Source organism: Nerophis lumbriciformis, linkage group LG05 (genome assembly GCF_033978685.3).
Source record: "Nerophis lumbriciformis linkage group LG05, RoL_Nlum_v2.1, whole genome shotgun sequence".
Classification (NCBI taxonomy): domain Eukaryota; kingdom Metazoa; phylum Chordata; class Actinopteri; order Syngnathiformes; family Syngnathidae; genus Nerophis; species Nerophis lumbriciformis.
This window is the reverse complement of record NC_084552.2, coordinates 53,127,562-53,144,394: the sequence shown is the minus strand read 5'-3', so window position 1 is coordinate 53,144,394 and position 16,833 is coordinate 53,127,562. Positions and strand designations below refer to the sequence as shown.

General features: G+C 41.1%; 1 protein-coding gene across 2 annotated transcripts; it reads left to right on the top strand.

Annotated features, from left to right (window-relative positions):
• Positions 1 to 74: 74 nt before the first annotated feature.
• tulp3 (TUB like protein 3) lies at positions 75 to 16,833 on the top strand. Of its 2 annotated transcripts, XM_061959619.1 has the most exons (11): positions 75 to 242; positions 8,349 to 8,393; positions 11,052 to 11,100; positions 11,225 to 11,387; positions 11,461 to 11,682; positions 13,576 to 13,892; positions 15,038 to 15,150; positions 15,216 to 15,333; positions 15,403 to 15,501; positions 15,567 to 15,738; positions 15,817 to 16,833. In XM_061959619.1, exons 1-11 carry the CDS (start codon positions 223 to 225, stop codon positions 15,948 to 15,950), a joined length of 1,452 nt encoding a protein of 483 aa, XP_061815603.1. In that variant the 5' UTR covers positions 75 to 222; the 3' UTR covers positions 15,951 to 16,833. The 2 variants fall into 2 exon arrangements, with proteins under 2 accessions (XP_061815603.1, XP_061815604.1); XM_061959620.2 differs by lacking the exon at positions 75 to 242 and having other exon boundaries at positions 8,360 to 8,393; positions 10,961 to 11,100.

Here is a 16,833-nt window from a genome sequence, read left to right as displayed (position 1 = left end):
TTAAAAAAAATCCATTAATGCAAGCACTTTTACGACAAAAACACGCGCGCCGAGCCCGCCCCCTTTGGGTGACATCCACCAATCACACGCGACGTAGCTGAAGCGCCCACCAATGGCGGCGTGCCTTGTTGGTGTGTGTGGTAACTAAGGACGGCGTTGCTGAGTTTTCTCGGCGGAAAAAAAAGTGGACAGGAGGATCTTCCTTAGCAACCGTGGATAAACATGAGTTATTACAGCATCAGGTGAGGGAAAACACTTTCTTCCTAATCACTTGTAATGACTAATAATCCTCCTTCGTGTGTATTGTTAAACAAGAAACTCGTCGCCGTGGCTCCAAGCTTCACTTGGGACCCCAAAAAGTTGTCTCGTCGACGGTAACTTTTAGCCCCGGAGGGGGGCTAGCGCTAGCTGCTAACGGTAACAAACTCGCTAACAACATTACACGGCTAACAACAACTTGAGTTAATAACTTTTAAAAAAAACACACATTCTTAAAAAGAACAGTTTACAGAAAGACTGTAAAAACTAATGTAAAAACAGATTCTACAGCATAACGTTATTTTAATTTATATCTTTTTTTTTTTTTTTTTTTCCATCCATTTCCCGTTTTTTCACGTTAGGTAACCAATGTTGCAGCACACTACACGACAGGAGGCATTGCAACGTTACAGGAAATAATACACGTTTGAACTTGCTCTCCTATGTTTTGCTTCTTACTACATTCCGATGGAACTTTGTCATGAAACAACGTGTGTGCCTAAAAGTCCATCTGTACAGTATTCAAAGACTTTAAAGAAATTAAAGTTGTATTATTAATAATACTTACAGCTGTGGCAGAATGAATTACATACTCCTTTTCGGCATGTATGCGTTACTGTAATCCTGGGTATGTCATGTCTGACACATCCATCCATCTATCCATTTCCTACCGCTTGTCCCTTTTGGGGTGGCTGGAGCCTATCTCAGCTGCATTCGGGCGGAAGGCGGGGTACACCCTGGACAAGTCGCCAACTCATCACAAGACCAACACAGATAGACAGACAACATTCACACTCACATTCACGCACTAGGGCCAATTTAGTGTTGCCAATCAACCTATCCCCAGGTGCATGGTTTTGGAGGTGGGAGGAAGCCAGAGTACCCGGAGGGAACCCACGCAGTCACAGGGAGAACATGTAAACTCCACACAGAAAGATCCCGAGCCTGGGATTGAATTTAGGACTACTCAGGACCTTTGTATTGTGAGGCACATGCACTAACCCCTGTCCCACTATGCTGCCCAACCCCTGTGCCACCGTTCCGCCCCCGCGACCCCAAAAGGGAATAAGCGGTAGAAAATGGATGGATGGATGGATGTTATATTATGTCTATAACATCCATCCATCCATCCATTTTCTACCGCTTATTCCCTTTTGGGGTCGCGGGGGGCGCTGGAGCCTATCTCAGCTACAATCGGGCGGAAGGCGGGGTACACCCTGGACAAGTCGCCACCTCATCGCAGGGCCTGTCTATAACATATATAGAATATATACCAATGACCATGTACATTATTACAGCATATACAGTATATGTGACAGCAGCAGCATAAAAGAGAGAGTATATTCAGCAGGAAATATAAAATTGACATTATATACATTATAAAGAAAGAGAAGTAGCTAACATGTCAGGTGTCAGGTAATAGGCAGATGTCATCTACCGCTGTATGGCGAGTGATTATACAGCTGGATGGAGTGTGGAATGAAGGAGTTCTTGAATCGCACAGTGCGGGAAGGAAGTTGAAGGAGCCTGTTGGAGTTTGAGCTCCGCTGTCCCTTGATTGTCAGGTGGAGTGGGAGGGCAGGATTGTCCATGATGGCGAGCAGTTTGTCCAGGGTCCTCCTGTCCCTCACTGACACAAACGCCTCCAACTGCGTGGCAATAGTTTGGCCGGCTTTCCGGATCAGTTTATCAATCCGGTTTGAGTCCCTTTTGCTGGTGCCTGCAAAAGTCAAAATTAAGCAATTAAGCAACATTTTTCAGTGGTGTGTTTGTATTTGTTTATTTGAAGGACAATGTGCAGGTACAATAAAAAAGATGACTGCACCAGATTTAGCACCATGCTAATTTCTATCTGTAGTCTTTTTATGGCGCATCTAACATCCACAATAAAATCAAACATGATTGAAAATACACAACAATATAAAAAATTACGGGCAGCACGGTGGAAGAGGGGTTAGTGCATCTGCCTCACAATACGAAGGTCCTGAGTAGTCTTGGGTTCAATCCCGGGATCGGGATCTTTCTGTGTGGAGTTTGCATGTCCTCCCCGTGACTGCGTGGGTTCCCTCCGGGTACTCCGGCTTCCTCCCACCTCCAAAGACGTACACCTGGGGATAGGTTGATTGGCAACACTAAATTGGCCCTAATGTGTGAATGTGAGTGTGAATGTTGTCTGTCTATCTGTGTTGGCCCTGCGATGAGGTGGCGACTTGTCCAGGGTGTACCCCGCCCTCCGCCCGATTGTAGCTGAGATAGGCTCCAGCGCCCCCCGCGACCCCAAAGGGAATAAGCGGTAGAAAATGGATGGATGGATGGATAAAAAATTACACCATGTTAAACAATTAAAAATAAAAATGCAATACATAGAGCAGGGGTCCCCAAACTACGGCCCGCGGGCCGGATCCGGCCCCCCAGCATCCAAAATCCGGCCCACAGGATGTCCCAAGTGAAAATGTTTTTTTTAATTTAAAAAAAAACCCCAAAAAACTTTTTTTTTTTTTTTTTTTTAAGCTTTCCTTTCTAATCCATTTTCTACCGCTTGTTACTCTTGGTGTCTCCTAGCCGCTCAGGCAAATCATATTGTCTAAAAATGAATTTTCCCATCGATAACGTGACAATGTTAAATGTTGATGAACATCAATGTTAATTGATGTTAAATGACAAAACAGATTATAAAGACAATGTATATATACCTGCATATACCTATATACCTGTATATACAGGTAAAAGCCAGTAAATTAGAATATTTTGAAAAACTTGATTTATTTCAGTAATTGCATTCAAAAGGTGTAACTTGTACATTATATTTATTCATTGCACACAGACTGATGCATTCAAATGTTTATTTCATTTAATTTTGATGATTTGAAGTGGCAACAAATGAAAATCCAAAATTCCGTGTGTCACAAAATTAGAATATTACTTAAGGCTAATACAAAAAAGGGATTTTTAGAAATGTTGGCCAACTGAAAAGTATGAAAATGAAAAATATGAGCATGTACAATACTCAATACTTGGTTGGAGCTCCTTTTGCCTCAATTACTGCGTTAATGCGGCGTGGCATGGAGTCGATGAGTTTCTGGCACTGCTCAGGTGTTATGAGAGCCCAGGTTGCTCTGATAGTGGCCTTCAACTCTTCTGCGTTTTTGGGTCTGGCATTCTGCATCTTCCTTTTCACAATACCCTACAGATTTTCTATGGGGCTAAGGTCAGGGGAGTTGGCGGGCCAATTTAGAACAGAAATACAATGGTCCGTAAACCAGGCACGGGTAGATTTTGCGCTGTGTGCAGGCGCCAAGTCCTGTTGGAACTTGAAATCTCCATCTCCATAGAGCAGGTCAGCAGCAGGAAGCATGAAGTGCTCTAAAACTTGCTGGTAGACGGCTGCGTTGACCCTGGATCTCAGGAAACAGAGTGCACCGACACCAGCAGATGACATGGCACCCCAAACCATCACCCAACCATGCAAATTTTGCATTTCCTTTGGAAATCGAGGTCCCAGAGTCTGGAGGAAGACAGGAGAGGCACAGGATCCACGTTGCCTGAAGTCTAGTGTAAAGTTTCCACCATCAGTGATGGCCAACAGGACTTGGCGCCAGCACACAGCGCAAAATCTACCCGTGCCTGGTTTACGGACCATGGTATTTCTGTTCTAAATTGGCCCGCCAACTCCCCTGACCTTAGCCCCATAGAAAATCTGTGGGGTATTGTGAAAAGGAAGAAGCAGAATGCCAGACCCAAAAACGCAGAAGAGTTGAAGGCCACTATCAGAGCAACCTGGGCTCTCATAACACCTGAGCAGTGCCAGAAACTCATCGACTCCATGCCACGCCGCATTAACGCAGTAATTGAGGCAAAAGGAGCTCCAACCAAGTATTGAGTATTGTACATGCTCATATTTTTCATTTTCATACTTTTCAGTTGGCCAACATTTCTAAAAATCCCTTTTTTGTATTAGCCTTAAGTAATATTCTAATTTTGTGACACACAGAATTTTGGATTTTCATTTGTTGCCACTTCAAATCATCAAAATTAAATGAAATAAACATTTGAATGCATCAGTCTGTGTGCAATGAATAAATATAATGTACAAGTTACACCTTTTGAATGCAATTACTGAAATAAATCAAGTTTTTCAAAATATTCTAATTTACTGGCTTTTACCTGTATATATACATACAGCCTGGGCCCCGGCCAAATTTTTTTAACCCAACGCGGCCCCCGAGTCAAAAAGTTTGGGGACCCCTGACATAGAGGGTATGTGAATTGCAAATCAGTGGGCGGTGAAGTTACAGTATATTAGCAGCTTCATTTAAGGTGCAGAAGTTTTTATCAAAGTCCACATACAGTTAAAGTACCAATGATTGTCACACACACTAGGTGTGGAAAATGTATTCTCTGCATTTGACCCATCACCCTTGATCACCCCCTGGGAGGTGAGGGGAGCAGTGAGCAGCAGCGGTGGCCACACCCGGGAATCGATTTTGGTGATTTAACCCCCAATTCCAACCCTTGATGCTGAGTGCCAAGCAGGGAGGTCATGGGTCCCATTTTTATAGTCTTTGGTATGACTCGGCCGGGTTTTAAACTCACAACCTTCCGAGCTCATTGCAGACACCATAACCACTAGGCCACCGAGTAGGTCTTCAGGACTATAGAAATAAACTTTGATTGATTGATTGATTGGTACAGTGCAGTAGCCATCAGCTGATACCCATAAGGGTATCATTCAATAGCTAGCTACCCCATTGATATTACATACATAAAAAAGTTTGCGATGTTACCAGACTGGAATGGTACTCTGGTGGTACTCAGGTTATCATCTGATGTTCAACTGCCTGTCTGGTATTGCTAATGTGAGCAGGACTGGTGGTCTAAAAGCCGGTCTCTGACTGCCTGCTTGGTATGCACAGTGTTTACAATATTTACTGTCATGCCCCCATGTAGTGTTTTGCACCTGATCATATTTACAGTATTTGTAAATTTCCACATACTGAAAAATCAAAAGGATGCATCGGGGCCACTTTGATATTTTTACCAATCAATCAATCAAAGTTTATTTATATAACCCTTAATCACAAGTGTCTCAAAGGGCTGCACAAGCCACAACGACATCCTCGGCACAGATCCCACATCAGGACAAGAAAAAACTCAACCAGGAGGTTATATGATGCCTGGGTTTGTTAGACAATCTTCCCACTGCAGGTCAACTCCGATTTTTGTTTACACCCAAATGTGACCTGTACAAGATTATACCAATGCATACTATAGGCTACAATTACAATGTTTTCAAATCCGACTCATGCAGCTGTAAATCGGATATATATCTACCGGTAATTTGACTGCCGTCTGACCATTCTGGTTGTGTTCATCGAGCACACGTGTCAAACTCATGGCCTGGGAGCCAGATCTGGCGTGTCCCCATGGTTTTATGTGGCTGCAAAAGCCTGGAAATAATGTCCGTCAACAAAGTACTTTTTTTAATTACATATTCGTTATTTCAATTTTGGCATAAAAAAATGCATGTGCTGCATAAAATTGCATGTCTTTTAAGCTTTGACCATGTAAAAACATTGTTAACACAGGGGTGTCCAAAGTGCAGCTCGCAGATCCAGTTTTGTTGACCCGCAGCATATTTTTGGATAAAAAAACAACAGTAAGAATTAAAAAAGAGCAAAACTTGTGATGTAATGACAGAAAAAAGCTGACCGTTTTGATACTAATACCTCAGGGGTGTCCAAACCTGCATACTGAAAAGTCAAAGTATGTGGAGACCATTGAAAAATTAAAAAAAAAAATTTGTAAATAAAAAATATATATATACTTAAAGACAAATATTAGGGTCAGCTTTGTGTTATAATTGACAGAGTGTATTATTATTAGTTATTAGTATCAACATTTTAGCCTTTTCTCACTACATTATATATTTTTGCTCTTTAAAAAAAAAAGAATCTGTTGTTTGAACAACTATATAAAATATCAGATTTAACAAAAATCATATCCTGCAGTAGGAATGTAGCCTTAGCTAGTTAGAAAAGTAACTCAAAAAGTTATTGGCGGTTTTTAATTAATCTTTTAGGAAATGTCAGAAATGGAATAAGGAACACGTAATTAGATTTTGGGGGTGATCTGAATCATTTCTACCATTTTCCCTTGCATTACGCTACGAGACTCCTCTGTGTGTTTATGCTTGCATACCCCCCTCCACCCACAGATACAAAGAGAGTGGATGGTATGGGTCACTTTGTTTATTTCATTTCGCTCTAGCTCCAAAACATAACGGTAGATTTTAATGAAACTGTTAGAAAATGTCTGAAATGGGATAATGGGACAAGTGATTAAATTTTGAGGGTAATCCAAATCACCATCTGCCTTCAGGATTTTTTAAAAGGATTCTTTAGGTTATTGGGAGTTAGGGCCTGGCAGAGGTATGCGCTCTCTGAGGGTGTTTTCTTGTTATTTATATTTTTTTGTTAGGTAAAAAGGCTAAAAAATAAAAAAGATGTGTTATTATTAGTTATTAGTACCAATATTTCAGCGTTTTTTTTTTTACATTACAATTACTGCAAATGTGTCTATTATTACTCTGTCTTGTTCGCTCCTTTCCGTCATTTGTTTTGGATTTACTTCAGCAATTACTCCCACCGGTGAGGCCATTCCGCTCCCTTGCTGTTCATCAGTCGACTTTCATGTCATTTGAACGCCATCCCCGAGGACAAACACTCACAAACAGGCTCCCACGTTGTCGCTCTTACGCGTGAAGGAAACTAAAATAGAGGACAGAGAGGTTCTGGTTTCCTAGCACCGAGCTTGCTGTCTTTTTCGGATAGGAATCTTACAGGTGAGTGTTACTTGGAACATCTCCCTCACATCCTGTCAGTTATGGAGGCTGTTCCAAACCTTATGGGCTCTCAACATTAAGCAGTCATCGAGCACCTTTGGATAAGTTGCAGCAAAGGTAGTCAGGAAGTCCAAATATTCTTCCCTGGAGAACATCCACACCTTGACTTTTTCTAGCCAAGCATTTGTGCATTGTGTGAAGTCATGGCAACGACCCCCTCCCCCGGGTGGGACCTCGCCGTATTAGCTGTCGCCCGCATACGAGCGAGGGATCTCTCAGGGAGAAAACTCTGGAATGAGGATGGAGTCGATGAAGAATGGTGCCTCACAGCCGGTCTACAGCCGCTGGTCTTACAGGTAGAGCGCATCATCTCATGCAGGATGATTGCAAGTAAAATATGCTTGAAAGGAGCGCTTGTTTTGATTTTGGGGCAAGCTGGGTTGTCAGTAGCATGCATCAGATTTGCTTAATGCTGTCAAGTGAATTATGTGAGTAAAGATGAGTTGACGTTTGTTGCTTTTAACTGTTACAAGCTCAACTTGCACTTATGTCTCTCATTGTGGCAGCGGTATTTTTTTTTCTCCAACTGAGAATTAAGGATGGAATCTAATTTTATTGCCTGCAGCACAGCTTTGTCGCTCACGCGCCCTTGTGAGTCAATTAAACCTCCAACAAAGAGACCTAACAGGGAATTTAACAGTAATAATATGACCAAATCTGCCTTTACAAAGATAATAATGCTTACTTTTTTACTGTGTCATAATGAAAAATGTTTTCTAATTGTTTGCTTTCATTATTTAGCTGTGCGAATAGAATACATGAAAACAAACATCCGTCAGATACGATTGTGACAGTATAAGAACGCGTTTCTTTGTTCTCATGGTTGTAGTTAGCGCTGGTCCAAAACTGTAAGCCAAAAAAAAGTAGATGGTCAGCTTTGTCACAGCGCTCGTATTGGACCGCAGGTGTCGTTCTGCTCACGGTAATTGGACAATCTGGGATCTTTGGCGCCAAAGTGAGAAGGTGTCCAATTACAGAGGAGCTTACAAGCGTTTAAGCCGCTGTTAATTGTTTCTAAATGAGCCGGAGCAGCAATCTCCATGGTTACCTCTGACCGTGTTTTCTCACCTAAGCCTTATAAAACATTGATAAGCCAAGCCTGTGATCATGTGTTGTTTCACCAAACTCTCTACCTTCTCTTCTGCTCTTCCCTCGGACACCAAATTGCCGTTTTCCCCCAACCACGAAGACCCCCCAGCTCCACTAGCTTCTCGTCCAGCTCGACAACAACAAGGTAAACAATGACAACACCCTTCCTTCAAACCTTTCACTTTGTCACCAGCACCTGTTCTTACCATAGTCCTTAGGCGAGAAGCTGTCGTCTTTAAGTACAAATTAATCAATGTTGTCTTAACACAGTTGAATATGTACAGTAAATACAAATGCTAAAGCATGTCACGGAAGAAGAGTCCACATCAGATACCTTACACCCTGCTGTTGACCTTCTGACCGTAGCCAAGCAACACATGGCCTCTTGCCCTCTGAGAGGCGTCCACCAAGAATTCTGGTCGGCATTACCTGGTACAGGCGCTCGCATGCCCTCCCTTCTTAATAGTATTTGACCTAAGAAAAGTGCTATACAAGGAAAATCCAATTACTATTTACTAGGGCTGTGAATTTTTGGGCACCACACAATTTGATTTGATTCTTGGGGGTAACAATTAAATTCAGAATCAATTCTTGATTCAAAACGATTCTTGATTCAAAATCAATACTTTTTAAAAAAAAACACTGGATGCCAGTTCTATGATTAACTACATTCCTTTATAAGATAGATAAACAACTTTGATCAATTTCTATATTACTTAAAAGAAAACTGGTTTTGTCTCATAAAATTCTACCCAAACATTTAATAAAGTCAAATACAAATAAGGCAACAAGACAAGTATCCAACACTTTTATTTTCCAAAGTAAATCTCTACAGCAAATATGGGCATCTACATCAACAATATGATTTGCCTAGTTGGACTGGACAGATAAAAAAAAAAAATTAACAAACAATCTTTGATTTTTTGTAATCGATTAAGTATCGTTACAAATAAGCATCACAATTCATTTGAAAATCTATAATATATATATATATATATATATATATATATATATATATACATTTATATACAGACATATACATATATATATATATATATATATATATATATATATATATATATATATATATATATATATATATATATATACATACATATAAACATACATATACATACATATATATATGTATGTGTGGGGAAAAAAATCACAAGACTATTTCATCTCTACAGGCCTGTTTCATGAGGGGGGGTACCCTCAATCATCAGGAGATTTTAATGGGAGCATTCGCATACCATGGTTTATATAGGGCACAGAGTGGGTGGGTACAGGCTGGCCTAGGGGCGTGGTGATTGGCTCATGTGTTACCTAGGAGGTGTTTCCGTCTATGGCGCCATAGACGGAAACACCTCCTAGGTAACATATATATATATATATATATATATATATATATATATATATATATATATATATATATATGTATATATATATATATATATATATATGTATATATGTATATATATATATATGTATATATGTATATATATATATATATATATGTATATGTATATGTATATATATATATATATATATATATATATATATATATATATATATATATATATATATATATATATTATATATATATAATATATTATATATGTGAAAGTTCGACTCCTACCTTGTTTACCTCAAAGACGACCTCCTTAAAGTTTAGTAATCAATCAGAAATATCAAGCAGCTTAGAGTTCATAAGTCTTCTATTTGTGTTAAACACAGCCTTATTCAATGCAAGCTGATATATCGTACTTATTATATTAAGGTCCGATTGGCTAAGATGTACGTATGACAGAATATCGGTATTATGTGATCGGTGTCAACAGTCTCCAGCTAACTTAATACATATTTTTTAGCTTTGGCCATCCCTGTGCTGTTATTGGATATTTGCTAATTGGCAAAAAGATGTCTACGAATATGATGTCCATTGCTGCGTTCCATTCTATTGCTAGCAATGTACAGCATATATACCACATGAAATAAATGTAGTTTACTCTACAGTGACGTGACCATATGCAAACGTACAATAATACTGTACCTTGTTTATGACCGATTTAGTGCAACAAAAACCAAGTGCTAATAACGGGTATTATAAAAGTGGACATCATTGTTTACATCCAGAGCAGCCATCTTTGAAGCGAACTCGGGGGTGGTGAGAATGCTCCAACTTTCCGAGTCGGAAACCCAACCTCGAGGAGCTTTCCAGTTGAAATTCGGACAAGGAACTTGGAAATGTGGACTTCCCAGTACAAATGGAAAACACCATTTGTTCCCATAGACTACAGAGAATATGAATGATGCATCCTTCTTTGGATCATGTGATTTAGGAATATTGAAACATTTTCAGAGGGGGTCATATTGGGGTAACAGGACTGAGTTAAAACCAAGGGGCACAACTAAAGTGTGAATTTAATTTTAACTTAAGAAAAAAAAAAGCTTGAGTATGTTTAGAATAAAGATAATCTAAAATGTATCAACTTTCTGAACGATTTAAATTATTATATTTAATGATAAAGTCTAATTCTAAGAAACGGGAATGGGCAATAGAAAATGTTTCATAGTGGTCCAGGCAGTTTAAATTAATGTTTTACATTATATCAATGACATATGCAATCAGATCAATGTATAAGACACTTTGCCTGATAAGAAAAACACATTTTATACTTAATTGTATCATGTATCCATTTTATTTCCCAGGGAGGCAATTGACACTGATTTGGTAGAATGGCACAAGTACAACGTGTTGACAGCAGGTGCATGATGGGAATGTTTCTTCTCTGTCCTGCAGTGGATTTGAAGATCACAGCAGCATCATGCAGCAGAAGCTGGAAAAGCAGGTGTGGAGCTAATTCCGAACTCTTATTAAAACTCTACTGAGAGAACTAGTAGTTAGTTTGGTGCAAGTATTTGCTACAGAATGGAGTACCAGAATGTGTTATAAAATACATTTTGGTGCCACAGAGGTCTTTGCTGGAGCAGAAGCAGCGGAGGAAACGTCAAGAACCCCATATGGTCCAGCCCAACACGGAGGCCCGGCAGCGGCTGTCCCGCATGCGGCACGGCGAGGAGCAGGCTCCGCTGGTGGACTCTTATCCTCGCAATGCTGGCGACATCAACGTGGACGGTAATCGCAGGACAGCGGACAACTTCAGCTGGGAACTATCAGATTTGTGAACTGTTTCTGTCCTCGGCGGTAGGTATTGACGGACCGGCAGCTGTTCTGGGACCCAAAACTCCCAACAAGGGAATAAAAACCAAAGTTGCGTTGGTGAACAAGGCCCAGTGTCTGTCCTCGCAAAAGAGCCAGCCCCCTCCTCCTCCTTCTCCTACTTCAGTGGCAGGGGAAGCGGAGAAGGTCGCAGACAGACAGACGTTGCTGGAGCCCAAGACGGTCATCCATGAACTACTGCTGAAACAAGGTGAGGCTTGGAAACTGCTGAGCGCAACCATCTAACAAGAGCGTGGAAAGCCTCCGTGTAAAGTTAGCAGTCACGACAAAAAGACAGAGCTCTGTTGTGTTTGCTACTCTACAAACCTTCACATGATGCAAACTAGAGGTGGGGGAAGTAATCGATTTTTAGATGCATCGCAATTCGGACATGGATGATTATAAAATCATTAAGTAATTGTCGATAACCGATAAATGATTTATTATTGTAAATAAAGTAATGCAGACAGATCTAAAATTTGGCTGACTGCAGCGAGCCACCTCACCTAGAGGTACGACCAGCTTCTTTATTATAGGGCACTTATGTTCAAGTTTTGCATACATTTCCATGAATTTAATAAATGTGATGGGAATTTCTTATTAAATTTCTGTTTTTAAAACTTGCAAGTGATAAACGCTTATTCAGTGCAACAAAAAACGGCATCAATATACATACTGTATATTAAAGATTAGTTAAGTTAAAGTACCAATGGTTGTCACGCGCACACTAGGTGTGGTGAAATGTGTCCTTTGCATTTGACCCATCCCCTTGATCACCACCTGGGAGGTGAGGGGAGCAGTGGGCCGTAGCGGTACCGCGCCCGAGAATCATTTTTGGAGATTTAACCCCCAATTCCAACCCTTGATGCTGAGTGCCAAGCAGGGAGGTAATGGGTCCAATTTTTATAGTCTTTGGTATGACTCGGCCGGGGTTTGAACTCACAACCTACCGATCTCAGGGCGGACACTCTAACCACTAGGCCACTGAGTAGATGCATAAATAATCGGTTTTTAATCAAATCGTAGCTCCTGAATCATATCCGTAATCTAATCGTGAGGTGGCCAAAGGTTCCCACCTCTAATGCAAACCATGTAGGATCACGATGAAGTACCGAGTACATATAGTACAGTATTGGACTGGGAGCTGTGCATACAGGGCTACTCAGTACATACTGTACATACACATATCATTTTTGGTCATAAAGTAAGCATTTTCAAGCATAGAAATGAAGTGAATTATATTTATATAGTGCTTTTCTCTAGTGACTCAAAGCGCTTTACATAGTGAAACCCATAATCTAAGTTACATTTAGACCCATGTGGGTGGCACTGGGAGCAGTTGGGTAAAGTATCTTGCCCAAGGACACAACGGCAGTGACTAGGATGGTGGAAGCGGGGTTTGAACCTGGAACCCTCCAGTTGATTGCACGGCCTCTCTACCAACCAAGCCACGCCACTCGGCTGTAGTCTTTTGTTTATTCAGCTGCAAAAATAGCAATACAACAACCACTAAATGAGACCAAACCAATTAGGGCAGGCTGTTCAGTATTGTGGCCGCTGATTAGTTCAGCTTCATGCTTCATTTAAAATTTCCTGAGGGAACTCTCCTGAAGGAATCAATAAAGTACTATCTATCTATGCAACATTACTATATTGGATTGTAATTGTGTAAGACTGTAAAGGTGACTAAAGGATGTTATTCCATGTCCAGAGTGCTCTCATATTGTTTAAAACACATATTTGGAAGGTCGTAAATAGGTTGTTTACGCTTTAACTATGAAAATATTTGATTTCAAATGAATCATTTCTATTTCGCAGATATTCATTAATCAAAGTCATATTTGGAAGCAATTGACAGCAATAAACAAGGGACGACTGTAGTACTTTACGAACACTTACTTATTTGTGGCCGCCTGCAATGGATACATTTAGAACGCTACGAACAAATGTAGCCCTGTCTGAGTGGCTTGTAGTTACAACTCGAGACAGCAGATGGCATCATTGCTCCGCATAGTCAGAGGTTTGTTTGAGGAAGGTGGTCTTTAATTTTTGTGAGCAGTCCTTTCCGGCTGTGCTCACAAGTGTTCCTCCTGTGCTTGTTCAGGGCTGTCAGGCAGCATGAACTTTGACGAATCCAGCGAGGACAACGAGGACGAGCGTCCGCAATCCCCGACTCCGAACGTGGACGCCATAAGGCCCGCCTCTGCCTCCAGCGCCAAAGACTTTTTCCCGGAGGTAGCTGGCAGCTCGCCTTCTTCCCGCAGTTCGCCTCTGGAGGTGACAAATTTAGAGGAGTTTGTTTTGGTCCCAGCCCCGCGCGGCGCCACCGTCAAGTGCCGCATCAGCCGCGACAAGAAGGGCATGGACCGCGGCTTGTACCCCACGTACTACATGCACATGGAAAGGGAGGACGGCAAAAAGGTAACCGTGCGGCACATTCGGTCGCCACACTGCAAAAAGTCAGTGTTCAAAAACAAGAAAAAAAAATACAAAAATTAGGGGTATTTTATTTGAACTAAGCAAAATGATCTGCCAATAGAACTAGAACATTTGGTTTGTCAAGACTTTCCAAAACAAGCAAAATTAGCTAACTTCAATGAACCCAAAAATACCTTAAAATAAGAATATTCTCACTAATAACAAGTGCACTTTTCTTGGTAAAAAAAAAAAAAAAGAGACCTTTTTGCTCAATATGTTGAAAAATATTCTTAAATTAAGTAAACACTAGTGCCATTATGTTGACATAATGATATGCGCTCGGCATTACATTTCATGAAACCAGAAAACTTATACTAAAATTATTGTTCTTAATGGAAAGGCAACAAGGCAACCGCTTGTTACTCTCGGGGTCTCCTACCCACTCAGGCAAATAATATGGTCTAAAAATGCATTTTTCCATTGATAACATGACATCATCGCACCAAGTGCGTGCTCTTTCAGTCAATTAGTGCGCATGTATACAGCCCGGCCCCCGGCCCAAAAATTTTTTTATTGTAATTTTGAAGAATTCATCTGAATGTGCATGAACTATTTCTGTTCAAAATTGTTAGAAATGTCACATGTTAAATGTTTAAATATTAACATTTAGTTTACTGTACTGTGCCAACTGTACTACTTTATGAGTACATATTTTATATTGTTTCATTGAAAATAAAACAGCAAAGTCCATCCATTTTAATTATGAGACAAAATTGTGTCAAAGTCATGATTTTTTTTTCATGCTTGAAATAAGAAATGATTACTTTAAAAAAGTAGTTTTATACCTGTGAGTGTTGATGACACAGCTTTGCAACAGTTGATATTCTAGTTTCAAGCATATTTTACTCAATATAGGTCATCAAATCTCAGTTACAAGCTGTAATATCTTACTGAGATCATTTGGACCAAAACCCTTAAAACAAGTAAAACACTAACATAAAATCTGCTCAGTGAGAAGAATTATCTTATCAGACAGAAAATAAGCAATTATCACCCTTATTTGAGATATTTAATCTTACTTAGATTTCAGTTTTTGCAGTGCATTATGCTGCTTGACTCAACAGTCTTCTTTGTCTCGCTGTCCTTAGGTGTTCTTGTTGGCGGGCAGGAAGAGGAAGAAGAGTAAGACGTCCAACTACCTCATCTCAGTAGACGCCACCGACTTATCACGAGAAGGAGAGAGCTTTATCGGCAAGCTGAGGTACGACTCAACGAGGGGATGATTAATCGCATTCTCTAAAGTGCTTCCTTTGGGCTCCCCGCCAGGTCCAACCTCATGGGCACCAAATTCACAGTGTACGACAACGGCACAAGCCCCTGCAAAAACCCTGCGGCGATGGTAGAGGGCTGCAGCACTCGACAGGAGCTGGCCGCTGTCTGCTACGTGAGTGACACACACAGGCCAGATTGTATTCACTCACTCTCCATCTGCCTTCTCTCCACCGCCGCGTAGGAAACCAACGTGCTGGGATTCAAGGGACCCCGCAAGATGACCGTGATAATCCCAGGCATGAACGCCAACTTCGAGCGGGTGCCCGTTAGGCCCCAAAACGTGAGTCCGCCGCCCCCTTTTGTGGACCCCCATTTTTCTCTTTTGCATTTGTACTCTTGGTGCAGGATCAGGAGAGCCTGCTGAGCCGCTGGCAGAGTCAGTCCCTGGACAACCTGATCGAGCTGCACAACAAGAATCCCGTTTGGAACGACGACACGCAGTCCTACCAGCTCAACTTCCACGGGCGCGTCACGCAGGCTTCCATCAAGAACTTCCAGATAGTCCACGACAACGACCGTAAGTGTCCCTCGCAGACGTTTAAATCTCCAACAGCTGAACGTAGCTTCACCTGTCTTCTCCCTCTGTTCCCAAAAGTCGACTACATCATCATGCAGTTTGGCCGAGTGGCCGAGGACATCTTCACTCTGGACTACAACTACCCCATGTGTGCCCTTCAGGCCTTCGCCATCGGCCTGTCCAGCTTTGACAGTAAGCTGGCATGCGAATGAACTGCGAACTGGACGTCGCCTCCTCCCAAGACAGGTGACACAGGCGCTCCGTCAAGCGGATGAAGTTACGTTGTCACGCTAACTAACAATGCTCGTCCGCCATTTATTTGTTCTCATGTACGCGACTTCAGCAAGTCAACACTTTTAAACAATTACCTCCACTGTGTGAGGGTGAAATTTATCAACCTGACATCGCCTGTCAAGAGGAACAGTCGGAGACACCACACTGGTAGCATCTCACTAGTATCGTAATATTTTCATATCAGTCTAGATTTTATCACCATTTTCTCTTGTGCGGGAAGTGCATTGTGGACTTGTTTTCTTTTACCTTGCGACTTACAAGACTCCATTGCAAAATTGCACGTTGATAGATGAAACATCCTGTAAATAAAACACCTCAGCATTATTTTGCCTTGTAAAGGACATACATTTCAAGGATTCAAAAACAACAATAAATCATTTGGAACAACAGCGACTTTAAAATAGTCAGTAATTTACATGTTTTTTGCTTTGTTTTTTTAACACGTGCTAGCAGTGTATAAACTACGGTAGCTTTTGAAAATAAAAAAGTGCATTATGAAGAAAAGTTTTATCGAGATTTTGTTTCCAACGCAAAAGAGGTCAGTGAACCCAAGTACTTTTTTTTTTTTCTATCACTGATACACCTTGAAATAAAATGTCCTGTACATTAAAGTGCTTCACAGTACAGAATTGTACCTCAGTATACAAGTTTAATTGGTTCTTTGACCCAGGTCCATCCATTTTCTACCGCTTATTCCCTTCGGGGTCGCAGGGGGCACTGGAGCCTATCTCAGCTAAAATCGGGCGGAAGGCGGTGTACACCCTGGACAAGTCACCCCCTCATCACAGGGCCAACACAGAC